Here is a 23,993-nt window from a genome sequence, read left to right as displayed (position 1 = left end):
CTCAGCAGTGATGCGGTATTGACACGTTACTCAAAACCGTGCAGCAAAGTGAAGCAGCTCCTTGGTGAACGGCAGATTGTAACGGCCGTCCGTGTGCACATGGCTTTGAAAGATGAAAAAAAATTCTTACGTTTGTCTTTTCAGGCCGGATGGAAAGAAAACCATGCAACGTTTATGAATGAACTGAAAAACCTTCAGGCTGAAGGACTTACGACTCTTGGCCAATCCCTAAGGACAGCTTTTGATTTATTAAATTTAAATAGATTAGTAACTGGCATAGACAACTATGGGCAGGTAGGTTGACTATTAAGGTGGAAAAACAGTTGATTTTTCTTTTTGTGGAAAAACAGTCCAGTCCCGAAACTATATAACGTGAAATACAAGTGTAAAACATTTCAGATTAAAATCCAGTATGCACATAATACAAAAGTGAAACTCTGACCACACTGTATATGGTTTTATAGTCCTCATTTTGTTTTTTCTTTTCTTAAAATGTATTTGTGTTCAGAATTCGAATCTGAATTCTTTGCTATGAAGTTGACATAAATTTAGTTTTAATCCCTTAAAGTTCACTCAGGAAATAAACGGGAAAACATCCTGCCTCACCACACTCAGTTTCTCTGGTAGTCTATCCATAGGCAATTGTGCAACTGTTGCAATGACTGACAGACACTAGTTGATTAGTGGTCTTAAAATGTTAGAGGAAATTATTCTATTTGTTGTATCAGGGTTTAATTTAACCATATTGTATAGCTCTGAAAGGTAAGAAGGTTTTCATTGTAGTGCACTAACTGGCTGAGTACATTAAGATTTCTCAGCTTTTGAGGTGTGTCCAATAAGGCACTATGCAGGAAGAATTCTGAAGCCATTCTTGAATTAAATGGCAGGTCCAGAGTTTTGTTTTTAAACTCCAAACCCTTGGAAAAGAGGCTGTTTGAAAATATGAAAGAACCCTTCCTTTCTCCCTTAACTCTCCCAGTTCCTCTATTGCACTTGCTGTTATCTCTTTGAAGATGAGACAAGACCATTAAATCACATGATGGTTCACTATGGGATAATGCAAGGTGGTCCATTATAACACTTTCTGAGATAACTGGCCTGGGAAGTAAAAGATACTGAAGAATGTGTAATGTTACACATAACAAAGGAATATTAAATCCAAGGAGTTCAGTTCCTATGTTGTTGTGCAAAGCACTATTACCACAGTGATACTCGTAGGCACACATTTTGTTCTTGTTCCCAAGTTCCATGAGCCACAGTTTTAGGAGTTTCACAAATTTCAGGGAAATTCTTCCCACAACTACAGCTTTTGGTTTCTTTATATAGAAAGAGGCAGAATTGTTCCCTTGTTTTAGAAATGTTTATGCTTTACTTCTTAAGGGTAACTATTCAGTGCCTGAACATCTTTGGCTTTGGAAATGGCTGAATGTAGTTCTATTGCATTTAAAGTATATGTTGCAACTTGGAGTTACTTTGTTTCTATCTTTATGGAATTATGGAATTGCACTTCCTGTATTTTCTCACACATTAATCTTTTTCTGTTTCCCCTTTCATGCTGCTTTCTTTTTCAGCTTTTAGTAAGTTGGGCAGATTTGCCATGAACTTTTCAGTTTGTTTCTTTAAAATAATGGATTTATTTCCCTTTCATATTCCTGTTATCTGTAGCACTGTGCAGTCTTATTGCTTAAGGTTTTGATCTAAACTTTGAGTTCAAAGACAGATATGAAACTTGCCATTATTCAGTTATCCTTATTTCCTTATTATTGGATATACTAACTGTTATTATTTGGTTGTCAGGTTGTCAGTGTATAGCAGAACTACTAATTTCCTGTTCTTCTGCATCACATTTCATAAGTGGGAAAGGCATTTAGACACGTTTACCTTCTACCTCCTATTAAAAATATTTCTTAGGTGTTTCCTTAGAAAAAACTGATTGTCGTGGAGAGGCTGAGGACATTTGTAATTTAAACCCGTATTTTCCTTTTCCCAGTTGCCATCTTCCACCAGAGGATGCTTAAGTTCTTGTCTATAAAGCTCACAAAAAGTTTGAGGTTGAAGGTGGTCCTGCTGTGCTCTTACCACTTTGACCAAGAGGAGAGCCTGGAGATAGGATGTTTTTGTATGTTAAGATTTATTAATTCAACACGGGGGAGAGATTATGCCTTTCAGTTATTTTGATGAATAAGCAAGGATGCAAGGAGTAATATCCTGAATTGCTACATGAAAGTGATACTAGCATTAAAATAACTAAGGAAGCCACAATTTTCCAAATGAAAATGACAATGATTGAGTCTAATGATTATGATTCTCATGATTAATTAGAAGAAAACATCTTCCCAGAAGACATTTTTCATCATAAGAGTTTTTTCTTGCTGATTTAAATATACATTTTCTATTCAAAAAAAGGATAAATTATCAAGAAGTTTGGATGTCTCAAATATTTAATACTGAATATAGTTCATGTATTTTCTTCGTAAGGTTATCTGCCTATTTTTTGTGGAGTACCAGTTTTCTGTAACCTCAGTGTTTCTTGTAAATACTTCCTGTTTCATGCTCTATATTAGGATCTTTGGAGCCCACAGTACTAAATGCTTGTATATAATCTCAGTAGTTGAAGGAAATGAGAAAAGGTGAGCTAGATGAAAGGGCATATTGATTTTATAGAACATCTAAAAACCTTTATATAAGTTTCTGAATAATTTTTCTTAAACACTTAAATGGGGTTTATATATATATGTATCTGTATATTTATATAGATATCTCCACACGTGTTCCCACCACCCACATACATGCACATATGTGGTTTCCATAATCAATTCCAAGAGTATTTTTAATAGCTATATCTATATTGCATAAGTTTAGTTGGCATACCTACAAATAAAACGTCTTTGAGATATTAGCTAGGATACTAAGAGAACTTGCAGGGCATCAGTAAGGTTAAAGTAGCTAAGAAAAAAATGATTCTTGGTGAATGTTTTCTCAAGCACTTTGGATATCTCACTAACAAGTTCCTTGCATATAGAAGTCCTTATAAATATTTAATTTTGATAATCAGTACCATTTGCTGATACTTCTACAATCATGGAACAATGTGTAGTCAATCTTTTCTTTATAAATTATAGTAACAACTTATTAAATTGCTTATCCTTGCAGTTAAATTTGATAGATTTTTTTTTTTTCACATGTATTCACCAGAGTTTCAAATAATGCTGATCTTTTGAGAGCCACTGAAAATTTGAACCTGCCTTAATATCTAAAGTTTGGACATGTATAAAGTTTTAGAGGTCTGATTAAAGTTTCCTATGTAGATTGGTTTATTTTTCATACTTTTCCAAATTGTTCTATTTTCTGTCAATGTTTTCAACATTGTTTATTATTATTATTTTTCTTTAAGTTAGGTTCCAGTTAGGTTTAGCTGCTAAATATTACCCTGGCCTGCAGTTCATCATTTTTGTCACCGGACTGATTCCACACTCCTACTACTGAACATACTAATACTGATTCAGTTGTTCTAGGACTTAGAATGGTACCTGACCTACTACTGTGTGCCTTTGGTGAAGACAATCCTTGAGTAATACCATCAAAGGAAGTATAATATATGTTTAATTTTTTGAGGGTTTTCTATTCCAAGTGTTTACCTCATTGAAAAATGGTGGCTTTTAGACACCATCAAATTGAATGAATCTTAGGGAGAATAATGTTAGCCAGTTTTATTCTTCAGCATAAAGAGCTATTTGTGAACTTAGCAGATAATTCAGGTAGATTTCTAATAATACTGCTTTTTTCCCTTTACCAAAGCAGTACCCATTTAGTTCTCAGGTAGTACATAATAAAGGCCTCTCTTTTAATGTTGGTAGGTGAAGTAATGAAAACTTGATTCCCATTTGGGTTTTTGGTTTCTTTTAGGCTATCAAGAAATATTTAAACAATAGTTTGGTATTTATTGACCTATAGATATCTTTTCAAAAGAAAGTAGATTATTATACTTGAACATTCTGTGCTGAATATGAACTGGAGACATTTTTTAAGTCTCTGAACTTTTTTTTCTAATTTTTAAATTGTGGTAAAAAACACATAGCATCAAATTTACCATCCTGACCATTTTTAAATGTACCGTTCAGTAGTGTTAAGTATATTCACATTATTGTGCAACCAATTGCCAGAACATTTTCATCTTTCAACACTGAAAGTCCTTTCAAAGCAATAACTCCTCATTTCCCCCTAACCCCAGCCCCTGGCAATCAAAGAAGGGCACCATTCTACTTTCTGTTTCTATGAATTTGACTACTCTAGAGATGCCACCTATAAATGGAAGCATACAGTATTTGTCTTTTTGTGACTGGCTTATTTTACTTAGCATAATGTCCTCAAGGTTCATACATGTAGCATTTGTTGGGATTTCATTTCTTTTTATGGCTAAATAATATTCCATTGTATGTGTATACCACATTTAAAAAATTTTTTTGTATATACCACATTTTGCCTACCCATTAATCTGTTGATGGACACTTTGGTTGCTTCCACCTCTTGGCTGTTGTGAATAATGCTGCTATGAACATGGTGTAAATGTCTCTTGAGATCCTGCTTTCAGTTCTTTTGGATATATACCCTGAAGTGGAATTGCTAGATTGTATGGTAATTCTATTTAAAAAAATTTAAGGAAATGCCATATTGTTCTCCATAAAGTTTGCACTATTTTATATTCCCACCAATAATGCACAAGAATTTCAATTTCTCCACATCCTTGATAACACTATTTTCCTTTTTTCTAATATTAGCCATCCTAATGGATTTGAAGTGATATCTCATTGGTTTATTTGCATTTACCTAGTTATTATTTATATTGTACATCTCTTCATATGCTGGGTGGACTTTTGTATACTGGCTTTGGAGAAATGTCTGTTCAAGACCTTTGCTTATTTTTTAATTGTTATTTTTTTCCGTTGGTAGGAGTTCTTTAAATATTCTGGATATTAACCCCTTATCAGGTGTGCAATTTGCAGATTTTTCTCCCATTCCACGGGCTGCCTTTTCACTCTGTTGATTGTCCTTTTCACAGAAGTTTTAATTTTTGATGTATTCCAGTATATCTATTTTTTATTTTGCTGCCTTTGCTTTTAGTGTCATATCCAAGAAATCATTGCCAAATCCTATGTATTGATGCTTTCCCCCTATATTTTCTTTCAGGAGTTTTAGTTTTATGTCTTACATTTACGTCTTTAATCCATTTTGAGTTAATTTTGGTATATGGTGTAGAATGAAGTAAGCTTCATTCTTCTGCATGTGGACATCAAGTATTTCCAACACGATTTGTTGAAGAGACTGTCCTTTTCCCTTTGAAAGGTCTTGGCGAGCGCCTGAACTTTAAGCCTCTTGAAATTATTTTCAGTAATTATTGATGGATAGGGGACTCTATAGTCAAACTTGCTTAAATGTTTTTTCTCCATCTTTAACTGTGTAAAAGAAGAGCAATGGCTAGGAATGTGAAAATTGGATTCCAATTCTGACCTTGACATTGAATTACTATGACACATTGGGCAGTCACTTTACTGCCCTGTGCCTCTGCTTCTTCGTTCCCCAAATTGCCAGTAATGAAGCCATTTATACCCTTATAGAATCGATGAGAGTCTGAAATGGGATGGTATATTAAAATGTAATTTAAAAATTATGAAGTGCTCAGTAGACACAAAGCATACTTTTTCTCCCCTCCATAGATTCACCTCTGGTTTTCTATTATTTTTCACCTTTGAATTTGAAATTAGTTATAAAAATCTAGTGATATTTAAAGCTGATTTTTATTACATGCTTTGAAATCTGTTAGTAACATATTAAGTATATGTATATATTTCACAGGGGGGGCTTTATATTGCTTCCTGGGGAAGCAGTGTGAAAGGTAAATATAACTTGATCAAAGTTGTCTTAATGGCAGTTGATAAGCATGGGCTAAAGTACAAGGATGGTATTTAAAAAAAAAACAATGTTAAATGAAAACTGGATGAATATCAATTAACAGATAAGTCAGAAAGTCATTCTTTCATAGGAATACAAGTTAGAAAAGGAACCCTTAGAAGACAAAAGCACATGTTTTAGGATTCTTTCAAATAGGGAGCTCCCCCTAGTGCGTTTAAGATGAGATTTACACAAGTTTGATATGCAAGGAACTTTTGAGGAGCACAGCTATTAGGTAGATCAAGGGATGTTTTAAAAAGAAGGTTTGACTGAGCTCAAAGTAGTATAACATGGCTATGATTTATTTCCTATTGAGCATTAATTAAATTAATTAATTATTTTTACATCTTTATTGGCGTATAATTGCTTTACAATGGTGTGTTAGTTTCTGCTTTATAACAAAGTGAATCAGCTATACGTATACATATATCCCCATATCTCCTCCCTCCTGCGTCTCCCTCCCACCCTCCCTATCCCACCCCTCTAGGTGGTCACATAGCACTGAGCTCATCTCCCTGTGCTATGCGGCTGCTTCCCACTAGCTATCTATTTTACATTTGGTAGGGTATATATGTCCAAGCCACTCTCTCACTTTGTCCCAGCTTGCCCTTCCCCCTCTCCGTGTCCTCAAGTCCATTCTCTACGTCTGTGTCTTTATTATTAATGTCCTGCCCCTAAGTTCTTCAGAAGCTTTTTTTTGTTTTTGGATTCCATATATATGTGTTACCATATGGTATTTATTTTTGTCTTTCTGACTCACTTCACTCTGTATGACAGACTCTAGGTCCATCCACCTCACTACAGATAACTCAGTTTCATTTCTTTTTATGGCTGAGTAATATTCCATTGTATATATGTGCCACATCTTCTTTATCCATTCATCTGTTGATGGACACTTAGGTTGCTTCCATGTCCTGGCTATTGTAAATAGAGCTGCAGTGAACATTGTGGTACATGACTCTTTTTGAATTACGGTTTTCTCAGGGTATATGCCAGTAGTGGGATTGCTGGGTTGTATGGTAGTTCTACTTTTAGTTTTTTAAGGAACCTTCCACACTGTTCTCCATAGTGGCTGTATCAATTTACATTCCCACCAACAGTGTAAGGGGGTTCCCTTTTCTTCACACCCTCTCCATCATTTATTGTTTGTAGATATTTTGATGATGGCCATTCTGACTGGTGTGAGGTGATACCTTATAGTAGTTTTGATTTGCATTTCTCTAATGATTAGTGATGTTGAGCATTCTTTCCTGTGTTTGTTGGCAATCTGTATATCTTCTTTGGAGAAATGTCTGTTTAGGTCTTCTGCCTGTTTTTGGATTGGGTTTGTTTTTTTGATATTGAGCTGCATGAGCTGCTTGTAAATTTTGGAGATTAATCCTGTGTCAGTTGCTTCATCTGCAAATATTTTCTCACATTCTGAGGGTTGTCTTTTCGTCTTGTTTATGTTTTCCTTTGCTGTGCAAAAGCTTTTAAGTTTCATTAGGTCCCATTTGTTTATTTTTGTTTTTATTTCCCTTTGTCTAGGAGGTGGGTCAAAAAGGATCTTGCTGTGATTTGTGTCATAGAGTGTTCTGCCTATGTTTTCCTCTAAGAGTTTTATAGTGTCTGGCCTTATATTTAGGCCTTTAATCCATTTTGAGTTTATTTTTGTGTATGGTGTTAGGGAGTGTTCTAACTTCATTCTTTTACATGTAGCTGTCCAGTTTTCCCAGCACCACTTTGAAGAGGCTGTCTTTTCTCCATTGTATTATTCTTACCTCCTTTATCAAAAATAAGGTGATCATATGTGCGTGGATTTATCTCTGGGCTTTCTATCCTGTTCCATTGATCTATATTTCTGTTTTTGTGCCAGTACCATATTGTCTTGATTACTGTAGCTTTGTAGTATAGTCTGAAGTCAGGGAGTCTGATTCCTCCAGCTCCATTTTTCTTTCTCAAGATTGCTTTGGCTATTCGGGGTCTTTTGTGTTTCCATACACATTGTACAATTTTTTGTTCTAGTTCTGTGAAAAATGCCATTGGTAGTTGATAGGGATTGCATTGAATCTGTAGATTGCTTTCGGTAGTATAGGCATTTTCGCAGTGTTGATTCTTCCAATCCAGTAACATGGTATATCTCTCCATCTGTTTGTATCATCTTTAATTTCTTTCATCAGTGTCTTATAGTTTTCTGCGTAGAGGTCTTTTGTCTCCTTAGGTAGGTTTATTCCTAGGTATTTTATTGTTTTTGTTGCAGTGGTAAATGGGAGTGTTTCCTTAATTTCTCTTTCAGATTTTTCATCATTAGTGTATAGGAATGCAGGAGATTTCTGTGCATTAATTTTGTATCCTGCTACTCTACCAAATTCATTGATTAGCTCTAGTAGTTTTCTGGTAGCATCTTTAGGATTCTCTATGTATAGTATCGTGTCATGTGTGAGCATTAGTTTTAAAGATGGTAATTTAAATGACAAATTTCAAGACCCAGGTTTTATTTTCTTTGAAAATACTTGCTATAATTTATCTTCATAATTTTATACTCTAAATCTGTTTTCTAAAGGATCAAAAAACCACCCTGGTGTGTGTTTTCTAAAAGAGAATGAAAAAGAATATCCTAAAGACATCAATTGCATTCTTGATTAGAAATTATTGAAAATAAATCAGAAGTACAAAAGGTAAATAATACGTTCCATTTCTTCAAAGAAATTTTTATTTTCCCTTTATGCAGAAGAATGTCAATAATTATGTATTAAACTGTACAGCTGAAAATTAAAAAGCCAGGAACAATATTTGAATGAAAGAATTTCACTTATTCAATTATTTTCAATTGATTTAAGGTCATTTATGGTCAGAATTAGCTAAAAGTATTGTTTAGCCATGTTTGTGTTATGGATTTCTCCAAGGAGATCATATAATATTTTATAACTTGAAATTTTCCTAAATATTTAAAATTATTTTTAGTCATCATAATCCTTCACTAAAATTTATACTCTTATAAGTAAAATCATCTTGGTGGGTTTCTTTTCTTTGGTTGGTCAGTGCTCACGTATACCAGCCCTGTTTTCTTTAATTTAATTTAATTTAATTTTTTTAATTCTTATTTTGTTTTTGTTTTTTTTGACCGGGGCACTCGGCTTGCGGGATCTTAGTTCCCCGACCAGATATTGAACCCAGGTCCTTGGCAGTGAAAGCGCAGAGTCCTAACCACTGAACTGCCAGGAAATTCCCTGTTTTCTTTCATTTTAAATAAGTAATTTCTTTATACAAACTTAATTTTCATTTAGCCCTATTATTAATCTGTTTAATTTAAGCATGGTCCCAAACCATGAAGTACTGAGTCTTTTGGGTTTTGTTTTCGTTTGTCTTTATTCCCTGATCCCTCTTCTTTCCCCCCAACCTTTTCTGTTGAGATATACCTTAAATACACATATTCTAATTATGAAGCTTAGTGAATTTTTAAATACACTCTTGGAAAAAAAAATTGAACTTTTTGCATCTACTGACAGAACTTTTCAGTAGACTTTCTGTAAATATTATTAGGGTTATTGTTTCCCAGGGCTTTATAATTGAAAGTGATGTTAGACTCCATCTTCCTCATTGTATAAATGTAGAAAGTATGGCCCAGAAAAGTTAAAATGCTGAATTTCCTCACATTATGAAATATTTCAAAAGAGAGCAATTGGTTATGAAACAGTCATGCGGATTTTATTAGTAATTTGTATTTTATTTAAGAGCAAATTTTATTGGAAGGTATAGCCAGTAGGTCTGAGTCCCTCTGGGTGGGGGTGTATCAGTAGCTCTCCATGAAATGTGCGTCCTTTCAGTTCCTCTGTGAAAAGCAGTCGTTTCATTTTGTCGTTTTGTTACACTTAGCTTTTCTTGTAACACCTGTTAACATACTGTTTGTTACATTCAGTTGGATTTTCTTCCCACTCCCTCCTCCCTCCCAACTCCTTGAAAAAAAAAAAAAAAAGAATGTGAATGTGGGGGATAGTTGCCAGGATTTTATACCGTTCTTAATTTAAGGCCTGGATGCTAATATGTGTATATATATGTATATATATATATAATGTTTGATTTCGTATTCATAGTTTATTTAAAGTTTCTGATGTAGTTAATACAGGATTATTAACCTAGTCAGTTAATTAGTTGACTTTTCCCATGTAGTGTGCCAGTATTACTGCTGTAATTATAAGTTTTTACCTGGACAGCTTTGTAATTAGTTAACTATCAATTAGTTTCCTTTGACGTAAGATACTTTTGAAAATCTCTAAGCATTGTTGTTAAGATTCAGAAAAATCTGTTTGGCTCTATGAATTCCTAGTCCACCCATGGGTTCCTGGCAAGTCATGTAATCTCTCAGCCTCAGTTTCCCCATTAGGAAAAAATAGAATGAAATAATCTATCTTGCAGGATTGTGGTAAAGATTGAGTGATATATGATATAATTTGTTATTGTAATACACGTATTACCATTTTTGTGAATTTCCTTTTATTTGAATTTTAAAAATGGGAATTGTGGGTAGAGTATTTTATCCAGCTTTTTAAAGAACAAGAATTGTGGTGATAGGGAAAGAACTGCTTCATTAGAACTGACTGTACCTGGCTCTGGGGCTACTAGCTTATGTTGTATTGACTGACAAGTCCCTTAACCTCACTGAGCCTCAAATTTCTCATCCACAAAATGGTGGTAATACCAATCTTGAAAAAGTTTATAAGGATTGGAAATAATATTTGTTAATCATCTAGCTAAGTGCCTGCTTGGAAAAGGTTTATAATCTGAAACCTTTGAGAAAAAACAACAAAAGTTTTTTCATAACCCAACATGTATACATCACAAGAAGCTAGAATTAGCTGTCCAGCAGTTTCAGCTAAAGTAAAATTTCTTGCCTTAGGGAACATAATGGTTTTTGGCTTTGAATTGAAGCTTTGTAGATTACTCCAAAAATACTCTCCCCTTGGAGTTACAAAAGTCTTTTCCCCCACATCTCTAATTCTTATTCAGAAATGGTTTGATAACAGTGAGTACTTCAAACAAACAAACAAACATGTTTTGGATTTTCAAAGCAAGAAAGGTTTTAAGCTTCTTTGAGGAAATTTAGATCTCAGCCCATTTTTAGGGCTTTGTAACAGTATATTTTAGAATTCAGGTTGGTGATGATTAGGATGGGGTGGAGGATGTCATTGTGCAGAAGAAAGGTCAAATGTAAAAGGTATGATCCATTTTATTGTTTGTAATGTAGATTTATGTGGGAAAAGAACATAATAGGATGACCCTAGGAAGGATTATTTTATGTGATGATATTTCTCTTTTAGGGCCTATGTGATCTGAAATTTGATTATTGGTATATTGAGAGATAGTTGTACCTCAAAAGTATTTTAACTTAAAAATCTTATAATTAAGAGGATTAGTTGTAATCAGAGGACCAATTTATCAGCCTAGTGATGACTTATCAAAACTTATTCTAGGTCCTACATACTCTTGCCTTTTTTCTCTTTGCCTTAAAAGGAAATGACGTTTTAACATTTTCCATCTATTAGTTTTGCTCAGAGAAGCTGGGGAACATGTGACGGTCCTTGGGAGGATTATATCATCTAAAAAACTTTATTATAGAAAGGAAAACAGTTCTGAGTATGTGAGAAAAAGTAATTGTAGCATTAGCTATTAGGTAATGTAATTTGTAACTAGTCATTGACAGGATTGATGCTGGCATGTTAAAGGAAAACTCTCACTTTGTCTTAAAGCTGGTGAACCTAGTTAGATATTAGGAAACATCAACAAAGTCTGCTTATTCTGGAGTTTAGACACTGGAAGCATCCAGACAACTATTCTGAAAGGATTAAAAGCAATTGATTATTTTTAATCACAGAAATTGAAGATGATTGAGTATGCAGTGCTCTGTGAAAGGTTAGACTGCAAACCACAGTGGATGATGTTACAAAGTCTGGGTCCCTAAGATAATGACAGATAATAGTACTTTTGGATTATTAAGAATAAGCAAAGTAATGTTTTTGTGGCCTCTGATGTAATGCTTGAGTTGTGATGGTTCCTGATCATTTATGTACTTTGGAAGGTAATAACTAATGTAGAATTTTGAATTTTTGTTGTACATTTTAAATTGTCAATCCCATTTCTCAAACCAGTAAGTTAGAAGGAATACCCAAGTAATTGCATCCAGAAAATTGGGCCTAAATCAAGTAGTAGAAAGAGTAAGAGATCTTTACATCTAAATTTTATTGTTAGTCAAGAAGGGATAATGTCTAATCCCAAACAAGATTGTATTGAATGTAAATCCTAATGTAAAAAAGAGTTATCTTGTCATGTTCTTAGAGCTTCCATTTCAGTGAGCTATAGTATCAATCAAAAACATGTAGCAATCTGTGCAGGCACCCACCCATCCATATGTGACATCTGCTTTTTCATGAGGTTCATTTCTAACTTAAAACCTTGGTGGATTTGTATGTATAGATAGGAAGGCTTGTAAAAATTTGTTTTTAACAGTAGAACCCAAATATTATGTGGTTAGTTTTTTGTTTACCAAATGTGTCATCTATTTTGAAAAATTTATATGTATAAACACTTGGGAAGGTGCTTAGCATGAGCATCAGTAAATGTTTGAATCAGAATTTAGCACGAATGAATTTCTAGAATCTCTTTACTCAAGTACATATACCTGTATAATGGATTTGGAGAAATTTAAATATTTCCTCCTAAAAAAACTTACTGAAATTGGGTTACCACAAATTCTTTCCTAGAAAACGAAAATTCCATGTATTATATACATATATTTTTACAAAGCAGGGCCCCTTAAAACTAAATCTCGCATTTTGATTTATCCAATTAAATTATTTTGAGTTTGACCTTAAGCTGTAGCATATGGGAAATAATAGACTTAGTTTTTCCAAGTGCTTATCATGAATTATTTTCCTTTATTAAGTTTAATACTTTATCGCTAACTTTACTGATATGCATCATTTATTAGGGAGTTCTTCATTTTCAATTGTAGTCTTAAAGATACTTAGGTAGAATGCTGTGGTTGAATTCCATCTTTTTTGTAGGATAGCTGTGGTATGTGTGAATGATTCTTTTGAGAGCATATTCATAGTGTGGATGTTTAGAAGGAAGTAATGATAATGGTTAAAGATGTGATTTAATCAGACTTCTGCAAAAATAATATCTGTAGGTTTGGTGTAGTCAACACCCAAGGAGATGATTATTTTTGATAGAATAGGCAGATCTGTATGATTTTTTTTTTTTTGAGGTTAAATTAATTTTCAGCATTATTGCTGTATCACTTTGCCTATCTTTGAAAATGTGTTTTCATCTTGGCTTTTATTTTTTTACTTTTTCTGTTATGTTTCTAACTTTTTTTTTTTATTTTAATTATTTTATATTTTTGGCTGTGTCACGCAGCTTGTGGGATCTTAGTTGCCTGACCAGGGATCAAACCTGGGCCCTCGGCAGTGAGAGCACAGAGCCCTAACCACTGGACTGCCGGGGAATTCCCTAACATGTTTATTATTATATGCTTTGCTGGAATTAAATTAATACCACGCAATCCATTTAGTATAATGGATGTATTAGGTTCTTTATCCAGAATGTTAGTATTTCTTAAGTAAAATTATATTTCTGATACCCTCATTACTCTTTTTATGCCAGTATAAACACTGTTTGCCTGCTACTATGTATTAAATAATGCCAAAACCAATTATTTATTTGTTAGAGTAATCTTATCCAAACTTTAGACTCCAGTTCAGATGTAAAACTCAAAATTCTGTGAAATTATTTAAATATTTAATATTTAAATATATTTAATTTGTATTACTCTCCTTTGATGCACTCATTGTTAGTCTTATCAATCACTGAGTTTAACATTCATCTTTTTCACAAAGTCAAGCTAGTAATTCTTCAGTTCTTGTAGTGAATATTTTTTACATTACTCCTACAGCTGACCCTTGAATGACACTTACATGTGGAATTTATTCTTGCATACTACAGTACTACACAGTCTGGGGTTGGTTGAATCTGAGGTTGCGGAATCGCAGATACGAAGGTCCGACTATAAAGTTATATGTGTGTTTTTGACTGTGCAGGGGTCAGCACCCCTCAACCCCTTGCGTTCAAGGATCAGCTGTATTTAGTTTATTATTTAAATCAAATCCTAGGATATTGCTCCTTACTCATTATGTTAAAATAAATATATGAGATTCCCTCCTACTTTTGCTGAAGTCTTATTATTCCATCTGTTTCTAATGCTATTTTTTTAAAAATAAGGAATTAAATAGATAAAGGAACTGTACTGGTACACAATTGTATAATGGCATTACTTGAAACTAAAAATATATTTCTTTTAATGGGGAATTTTAACATGTTTTTCTTTAGTTTATACTTTAATATATTCTAAGTACTAGGTTTCTATACACTAGGAAATTTTTTTTAAAAGTTTTATTTTTGGATACTAAGCACATTTTAATTTTGAAGAATACTTGTTTTGAATATGTAATAAATGCACGTGGTTAAAAAGTTCAAGCATCAGAGAAGGTTATACAGTTGCTCACTTCAGTTCTTCAGAGGCAACCATGATTAATCAGTTTATAGTGTGTATCCTTCAGAAATCTTTTGTAGGTAGTCGAAGGTATTATTTTAAAAGCACTGATTTCTTTTTTTTTTTGCTTTTTCAGCAAAAACTTTTTCTTTTTTTTGAATTTTATTTTATTTATTTTTTTATACAGCAGGTTCTTATTGGTTATCCATTTTATACATATTAGTGTGTATATGTCAATCCCAATCTCCCAGTTCATCACACCACCACCCAAAGCACTAATTTCTTAAGATGAATATCTGAGTTTTTACATCAAAAGACTTATTTATGCCACACCACTTGGGATCTTGACTCTAAAAGTAATCTTGCTGAATTTGAAAACAAACATAAAACTTGTAATTCTGGTCTTGGAATATTGATTTTAATGTAAGCCTGTTGGGCCTTTACTGACTTAAATAATGATTATATTTTGTTTGGAATGTGTAATTAACCAGTTGTGTATTCATCCCTGTAATATAATGAACCCCCCCACCCTTTAAAAAAAAAAAGCTAAACAATATTAATGACAGTGAGTTATTGCATAGAAAATATAATTTGCACATCAAAACTATGATTTCATAGGTCTTATTGCTAGAGTTTGAGGCTAAAATTAAAAAAAAGGAACTGATTTAAAGAAAAATATTAAGTATATAAATATTAGTGCAGGTAATAAGTAGATATTGAAAAAATTCTGGTTGTGGTATTCAAATGTCTGAAGTTTGAGCAATATTGAACTAAAGAATGTTATTTATTCTGGTTGACTTGTGTTGCAAAGTATGTATTAAAAGCCTCTTTTCTCAATTCTGTATAGTTGTAGAAGTGTTTATTAGTATTATGACTAATAAGGCTTTGGATGTGAATTGCAATCTAATACTTTTAGAAATAAGCTTAAAGTAGAAGAATACGTTTAATATTAATGTTTCTGTATTTTATATTTTTTATAGAATCTGATTTTTGACAAATTATAAAGGGAAGTGTCAGAAAAAGTTTCTAAATGAATATGAGGTGGTTTATCATATTTTAGAAGAACATATATTGTTACCTCTTTATTATCTATGGTAATAGAGAAAAATAAGGTAGATAATGCAGGACTCTTTTCATATTTTCAGTATTTATATAGATTCTACAGTGATGTAAATAAAGGGAACCTAAAGCTCTAGTCTTGAACTTAACTTACAAAATTTTTAGCAGCAATCCTGCTAGGTACTTGTCCAGTATGTACATGAGAACCTTGAGTGATGTAGTACTTATTTCTCAGGGCTGCCCTTCCATTTCCTTACATTTTTGCTTGTTGTCACTGTAATTTACTTGAAAAGGAAGTTTTAGATTGAAAAAAAGCACGGGCTATTTCTGGAACTTTTTGATTTTCTGCTAGGTAATATACTTTTAGCCTAGACGTATAATGTTATACATCTTAACATCTTTTTGGGTGATTTCTGTTGGCCATAACTTTCCTGGCACATAGCAAAATAGCTAGCCAGTAATAGATGTGGGTTAGCCGAAGTTGCTGTCACAGGAGAGAGCCAGAGAGTGGATCTTTGGTGTACATTTTCCCTGCCCTGGGAAAAGTGTAGCATAGACAGGCACTTGGCTGTCTTTCTGGGATTTGTTTAAAGCAATGATAATCATGGTGGAGCATGGTGGCACGGAAAGAAAACTTGAGGCCTTTGGTCCTGCTGCAGAGGTAGCCACTAAAAGGTCTGCTGAATGCTCAGGGCTGCCTTCCTTTCGCTTCAGAAGATAATAAAGACTTGTTTAAGGGTACAGTAAAATTCCTGTGCCTCTTCCCCCTACATTTTAAATTTCTTGGGTAAAACTAAAAATGCTGATTCTGAGAACCAGGTTAGTTTATATTTGAAGGTAAATTAGCCTTGATTTTACGTTTTCAAAACTATTTTTGCTAAATAACTTGTTTTAACATTTTCAAAAGCATTTTCTTTGCAAAAATGAAATAGGTTTTAGTGGATAAGACCTACTTACTTTAATTATATTCTTTAAATTTTCTTATTGAGATTTTATGCCTTAATTCGTTTAACATCAGAATACTGTTAAATTATTGAGAGAACTTACGTGAAGTAAAAGTTTTTGTATTTGTCTTTAATAAAACTCTTTTACCTGAGACTTTTGACCAATATTAAAACCAAATTTTCTAAATGACAAGATTTCCATTAGTAAATATCTCTAGAGGTAGAGTATTATACTTTGCACTGTATTTTTTGTTACATGTCTAGATTTCTTTATGCCAAAAACCAGTGAGAGTAAAACATCTGAGTTTAGTTTTGCCAATGGCAAAAGTAAACTTTTAGTCCCTCTACTGGCTGCCTTTGTTGTAGCAGAGCTTAAATTTTTTTTTTTTTTTTTTTTCTTTTCAACTCAACTAAGCTAAAGTCTAGCTTTATGACCAAGGTGAATTTTGAGGCAAATTCTAATATGAACTGTCCCCAAATTGAGTGACTTCATAAACATACTTATTAAGAATAAAAATGGAAAGTAGTGACTTTTAAATATAAAGATTTGAGAATTATTAAACTGCAGAGGCTTGGCCCTGAATAGCTAAAAACATTATATTACACTGATTAAATCATAACTTTAGTCTTTTGAAATGTTTATTTTTTGTAAAACGTGAAAAAAAATAATCTTGTGATACTGGCAGACAACCAAAAATGTGTTTTAGTTTGCTGGATAAAAGAGAATGTCAGAGAAAGATGCCAGTTACTTACGTGCTTCTGCCAAGAGTAAGTGTACTACCAAAGGCGGAGGAGGAGCAGCCTAAAACTATGCATAAGAAGCTTCATGGCGCAACATGGTCTGCTCATTTGCTGCAGGTGATTTAGAAATTTACGCTTAGATAAATGTTAAGACAATCAGTTTTATATAGAGGTTGGGATAACTTTTCCCTGAAGGAAAAAAACCCTCCTTTTGTGTATAAATTACGTTCATTAAATCATTATTCTAATTAAAAAAAAATTAGTTTAGTTTTGGCTGCATCGGGTCTTAGTTGCAGCACTTGGGATCTTCGATGAGGCACCTGGGATCTTTCCTTGCGGCACGCAGACTTCTCTCTACTTGTGGTGTGCGGGTTTTCTCTTCTCTAGTTGTGGCGTGTAGGCTACAGGGTGCGTGGGCTCTATAGTTGTGGCACACAGGTTCCAGAGCGCGTGGGCTCTGTAGTTTTGCAGGACGCGGGCTTTCTAGTTGAGGCGCACGAGCTCAGTAGTTGTGGTATGCAGGCTTAGTTGCCCCGTGGCATGTGGGATCTTAGTTCCCCGACCAAGGATCGAACCCGAGTCCCCTGCATTCTAAGGAGGATTCTTTACCACTGGACCACCAGGGAAGTCCCTCATTATTCTGATTTTTATCATAACTAACACTATTGCTTTTCTTATTGTGATTCTTGACTAAACTCTTTCACCTTAGAAAGGAAGGGCTCTTAGGCACAGTAGGGTTAAGTGAGTAAATAGGTGAAATGAGGATAGCCATACTTTTCTTTACTTTTCTCTGCCTTTGATCTTTACCTGTATTTTCCAAAATTTAAAGTCATTAAAAACTTAATATTTATTTTTTTGTTTGTATGTAAAGTGAAAGTTGATTGAAGTTATATAGTTTTCAAAAGTAAGTGATATCTATCTATCTATATAGCATTTTGTTTTACTGTGTTTTTGCTGGGAGGTGGTATATTGATTTATATATAGAAAAATTGGTAGGTAAGACATCACAGAGCAACAGGAAACCAAGTAATGGAAAAGTCCTACTGTACGTAGTTAATTTTACTGCAGATAGAATATAGTAAACCAAACTAATTGTAATAACATTCACTGTTGTGTGACTGTGGCACAACCCAGGTTGGTATAGAATTGTATTCAAGAGAATTTAGCTGCTACCAGTAGGACCTTCAGATGCTGTAGAAAGACCATGCGATTTAGAGTTGGAATCATGTTCTGGCATTGCCAGTTACAACTGTGTGACTTAGGGTTATATTGTTTAATCTCCCTAAACATTTTACCTCACCAAGTTTTTAGGGTCAAATGAGATAAATATAAGTGCTTTATTGTTATTATCAAGTACCTGGTTATTACAGTAATTTCAGGCATAGACTCTGAGGAGTATTATGTGTATAAGACTCTAGTAAAGTATCAATTGAAAGCTTTGTTGTCAAGGAAAAAGTAACTGATTTTAGTGTTTGAATTTAGCTTAAATTTTAATAACTCAGACTTTTTGCTAAATTTTAATACATTTGAACTTGACTTTTAGACATTGTGGTTCTTTAGAAAGTGCGTACTAGCTTTTGGGTGGACATCATCATCCATAAAGTTCTTAATAATTGTAGACCATTGTCGTTTAATTATAAATATGACCAATCCTTCGGCGGATAATTCTGATCGTGTTTACACAGAAATAAGAATAGATGGGTGTCCAATGTTTGATCAGAAAGTATGACTTTGATTTAGGTTAAAATGTAAAGGTGATACAGAGACACTTTTGCAAGTATTTAGTCCATGCTCTAGTGGCATTAACAGATTTGCATGTCAGCCAAAGTAGTTTTAGCTTAAGGGTGAAAGCGAGGTATAGTAGTTTCGAAGATACTAGGACGTCTTGATTTTCTTTATCTCCCTTTGCCAATTTTTGAGCTAAAATGGTATTTGTAGAGACCAGGAGAGGAGAGTTATTATAGGTACATAGGTACATATGTTTATGATGTGTGAGAGTAGTGATTATGTATCATGCATCTAACACAATTCCTATGTACGGTAGCCACTCAGTAAATGTTTGAATGACAAACATGAATGAATGGACAATGGACGGTTGGACATATGTAGGAAGGAGGTGGTATACCCTTGTAGCCTAGCAAATTGCTATATGTTAAGTTTGGGAAGCACTCATTTATATTGAGGTAAAGGTAAGTAACATCTATATATTTTGAAGCTTGTTGAAGTTTGTGTAGTTCCGAGTGGCTCTGTGAACTTGGGCAGGTCTATATTAGGCTATAATCAGTGAATCAATGAATATTTAACTGTCCAGTGCTTAGATATTTTGTGCTCAGTGCTGAGGAAGAATTATGACATGATCCTTGCCTTTAGTGTATTCAAACAGGAAAGAATAGCAAACAGTACAAGATGGTGTATTTTTTAAGAAGTGTAGTAAAAACGCATAACAAAATTTACCACCTTAACCATTTTTAAGTGTAGAGTTCAGTAGTGTTAATTACATTTACGTTGTTGTGTGAGGTGTTGTATATTTAAATTGAAAATATGAGAAGGAGAGGATAAATGCTGTGGGGAAGTGGTATTCAAAATGTACTCCATGAAAGCAGTCTAAATCCAATTTTATTTGAGGAAACGTTATATTTATACTTTTATTAATTTAAGTTTGAAAACTACCACTCTTAAAATTTGGAGAGGGAAAGGGCTGAATTATTCAAGGCCAGAGTAATCAGGGAAGGTTTCAAGGCAGAAGAGGAAGACTTAAACTGGGCCATAAAAAATGATTTGGAATTGGATGGGTTGTGGGCAGGGAAAAGGAAAAGCATTCTTCTTGAGGGAGCCAATCAAAGCTCAGAGGTTGGGAATATGAACATTGGCCGTTTCTCGATTAAAGAGAAGATCTGCATTATGAGAATTTATTGTTTATGTTGGGGGTGAATGGTGTGTAATGTAATGTCTCCCAAAATGTGTTCCATCTGCCATGAATGTTGTAGAGGAGGAGGGGAAGGGAAATTCATGTCTTTCTCCTACAAGGTTCTAGTAACATTTGAATGCGACTGTGCGTTTGAGAGCTTAAAAGGTTCTATCCAACATATTTTAATTTTATATGACCAGAGGAAGTTTTCTCTACCTGGAACCATTGTTTCTTGGACACCAGTCTGAAAACTGTATATGCCACTTACATACACTTTTTTGACTTGATCAAGAAATTTAATATACCAGATACCCCCTGCTCCCACTTTATGATTAGGTTATAATCACAGTTACCGTATGTGAAAAGTGTTGGTAAACTCATTCAACAAATACGGAGTATGTACTGTAATCTGCTAATGATTGAGAGTTATATAAATGTAAGGAAAATGTTACAGAACCATAAGATATTACATGCATATAACCCTTCTACATTCTTGCTATTCTATGTATGGTCAGTGAACATTAGCGTCTCCTAGCCTGCAGTCTTGTTAGAAATGCGAAACCTTAGTCTTTGTCCCAGACTTATTGAACCAGAGCCTGCATTTTATTAAGATCACCAAGTGATTCATATGCCCATTAAAGTGTGCATTTGTCGTATGCTGTTTTACATCATATCCAACACAACTTTGTTCTGTCCTTTCTTGAACACTGTTAGTAGCAGAGAATTTGATACCTTTGATTTCCAGCTTAGGGTTTACCCTCTTGAAACTTCTACCCTCTGGTCATGGTTTTGCCTTAAAGAGTTGTACAGAATCTGCTTCAGTATCTCAAATGAGAGTCATTTATATGTAAACGATAAGCTTATGTTTATCTGAGTCCCTACCAAAATGTGTCACCTAGAATGGATCATAGTACTCATAGAGTGACTTGGCCAGAGATTTGAATGGAAGTTATTGAAGTTATTTCACCTTAACTATAGAGCATTTTAAGAGCTCTGTGCCACTGTGTTCCATTGCCTCCGCTGCTGTTGTTTTTTTACTCCTCTCGCCAAGCAATTTCTTTAAGTAGCCATCCTTCTTACTTTTAACTTTTCATATTGGACTGTTCTTAAATTTTGCTAAGCTCAGGGTAGGCCTAGTGTTTCTTTGGAACCAGCTCTTAGAGCCTTTCCATACCTAGTCACTTGGTTAGATACTTTGATTATAGGCATAGATTACTTGGTAAAGGATCACCTAGTATTTTGCCTTCCTCTTTAAGAAGTTTCTAAAGAAAATTACCTATTATTTTAATTTGTAATATCTAGATATGTCAAATCATTAGAATTGAAATGTAGGGTCCCTTTTAAGAAATTAAATACTTTTAGTTAGTTACATAAATATAGATGCTCACTGTAAAAATTAATACAATACAAAAATGTAGAAAGAAGTGAAAAATCCATTTTTTCCTCTTTCTAATTCTAACCCTTCAAGGTTAACCTCTGTTTAGTTTACATTTCCTTCTAAACCTTTTTAAAAAATGTACAAAAGGTATGTGCTATAAATAAAATTTAAAAACAAGAAAGGGGATTTATATACTGTTCTGAAAATTGACTTTTTACTCAGAATAGAATAATAAAGCTGATCTCTAGACCTTAATACGATCAATGTGTTTTTTGACTTTAGGGAAGAAACCCTTTTTTTTTGGAGCCAGCAATAATTATTACAATTACTGATGGGAGCAAGTTGACTACTACCAGTGGAGTCCAGGATGAGGTAAGTTATGTTTATATCAGCATGGATTATGCAAATGCAGTTGAAAAATCTTTATTTATGTGTACATTGTAGGATATTGAAACCTTAAGTAGGTTCTCTCTTTATTTGATGCAATCTAGAGTCATCTGGCTCCTAGAACTCATTTACCGTCTCTGTTGTTTGTAGCAATGGCCTCTAAATTTTCTTGAATAGGAATCCCTTCTGTGAAAAATTTTGGAGCCTACCACCCATCTCAATTATATATGTAGTTTTGAGTTTATATGAGGGTCACAGTGTCAGTTCATACAGTAAATTTAGTAAAATGAATTCTTATTTTCAGGCTAAAAAAATGGAGACAGCATTCTAATAATTTCTTCCCATATTTCAGTGGTTTGTCATGTATACTGCACTATGGAGACTCCTAGACTAGAGTACAGCAAAGCCAAGAGGAGGTTAAAACTAGGAAAAGTGAAGGTGTTTGGGCATTTTAATTCTAAGTCAAATACCGTATAAATAATTTATAGCTAACCTCACGTATTCTCTACTAGCATGCGTTGTGCAGAGTTGGTTGTGTGTGATGTGATAGGGTGAGTGCCAGAGGTTTATTTTAACTTTAAGCTGTTCTTAGTTTAGTATTTGAACTGCTCTTTTTTTTGTTGTTGAGGCATGCGGGATCTTTCGTTGCGGCGCGTGGGCTCTTTGTTGTGGTGCGCAGGCTTCTCTCGAGTTGTGGCGTGTGGGTTTTCTCTTCTCTAGTTGTGGTGCACAGGCTCCAGGGCGCGTGGGCTCTGTAGTTTGTGGCTCGCAGGCTCTAGTTGAAATGCACGAGCTCAGTAGTTGTGGCACATGGGCTTAGTTGCCCCTCAGCATGTGGGATCTTAGTTCCCTGACCAGGGATTGAACCCGTGTCCCCTGCATTGCAAGGCAGATTCTTTACCACTGGACCACCAGGGAAGTCCCTGAACATTGCTTTTGAACATGTCGTTTATTAAAATAGGTTGATGTAGAAAGGAGATGGTTTAGGCTACTCTCTTTACTGCTTGCATTTGATTTAGAATCTTAATTTTAATTCTCACTGTATTTACACACGGTTTGATTAAGTAGGAAGAGTGTAGTCTTTAAGTTCAGTAATTTTTAGAAATACTTTCGTTTGTGTGACATTGTGGAATGCAGATTGGATATGGAGTCAGGACACGTGGGTTCTAGTCATTGTTCAACTACTTTCTAGCAGTGAAGTTTGTATCAGTTACCTAGCTTCCTTAAATTTCTATCCTTGTTCGTGAGATAAAAGTGATAATTCTTGCCTTACCTCATAGGGTTGTTGGAAGACTGAAATGAAATAATGTATATGAAAGTGCTTGGTAGGCTGTAACGAAAAGAACAACTGTATTGTTCTATCATGAAGCATTGGAACTAGTAAAGAATTGTTATTGCCTGATCTTGACTTGAGGGGAAGAGAGCCAGAATTATTTTGTTTGAGCAGTTGATGTTGAAGGGAGTTTAGGATATAATTCATAGAGAAACAGTTGAAAAATTTAGGTAGATTAAAATTCATAATTAAATAATTTATAGTCTATACATAATTAGTAGCCTTGGAACACTCCATAGCTGGACTTAATGGATTTTGGGGCTTTCTTAAACTTAGTTGATGTGTATAGCCAATTATATCCTGCCACTATCAGGAACAGATAGACATTGATTATATACATGAACAATCAATATGTTGTTTAACTTTAAATTTGAAGCTCTCAAACTGATTTTTCCCACTTTACCTTCCTTTTGAAAAATTTGACTGAGAGAAAGATTGAGATATCAATAATCAGGTCAGAAATACTAATGATTTTGTTTTGTAGTTATGATGACTACAACGGTATTTCTCATTTATATTTATATTTACATTTATATTTATATTTATATTCCTACATGTGAGATTATCCATTCAAGGTGCTCTGGTCTTACCACCTTTGTAGAAATGCCCTTTGGGGCACAGTATATTTTGTTCCCATATATCTGGATCTGGTTTGTTTGTAATATTTGTTTCGTAGGACCTCCTCTAGCTTTAAAAAATATCTTGAAATATACATGGATGTTGGAATTGCTCACCTTTCTTCCTAGGTCCTTGGGAAAGATATTGGA

At 34.0% G+C, this 23,993-nt stretch overlaps 1 protein-coding gene across 3 annotated transcripts in view; it reads left to right on the top strand.

The window, feature by feature from the left end:
• INTS6 (integrator complex subunit 6) overlaps nucleotides 1–23,993 on the top strand; it is a 108,006-nt gene that overhangs the window by 1,757 nt on the left and 82,256 nt on the right. For all 3 annotated transcript variants that reach the window (XR_009697519.1, XM_061170807.1, XM_061170806.1), the window contains exons 3-4: nucleotides 145–294; nucleotides 21,789–21,878. Coding sequence is in view for 2 of the 3 variants with exons in the window: in XM_061170807.1 (XP_061026790.1) it covers nucleotides 145–294; nucleotides 21,789–21,878 (240 nt within the window). In the remaining variant the exon portion in view is untranslated. The remainder of the gene's footprint in view (nucleotides 1–144; nucleotides 295–21,788; nucleotides 21,879–23,993) is intronic.

This window comes from Eubalaena glacialis, chromosome 16 (assembly GCF_028564815.1).
Source record: "Eubalaena glacialis isolate mEubGla1 chromosome 16, mEubGla1.1.hap2.+ XY, whole genome shotgun sequence".
Lineage (NCBI taxonomy): Eukaryota > Metazoa > Chordata > Mammalia > Artiodactyla > Balaenidae > Eubalaena > Eubalaena glacialis.
This window is presented reverse-complemented; position numbering and strand designations above follow the sequence as displayed.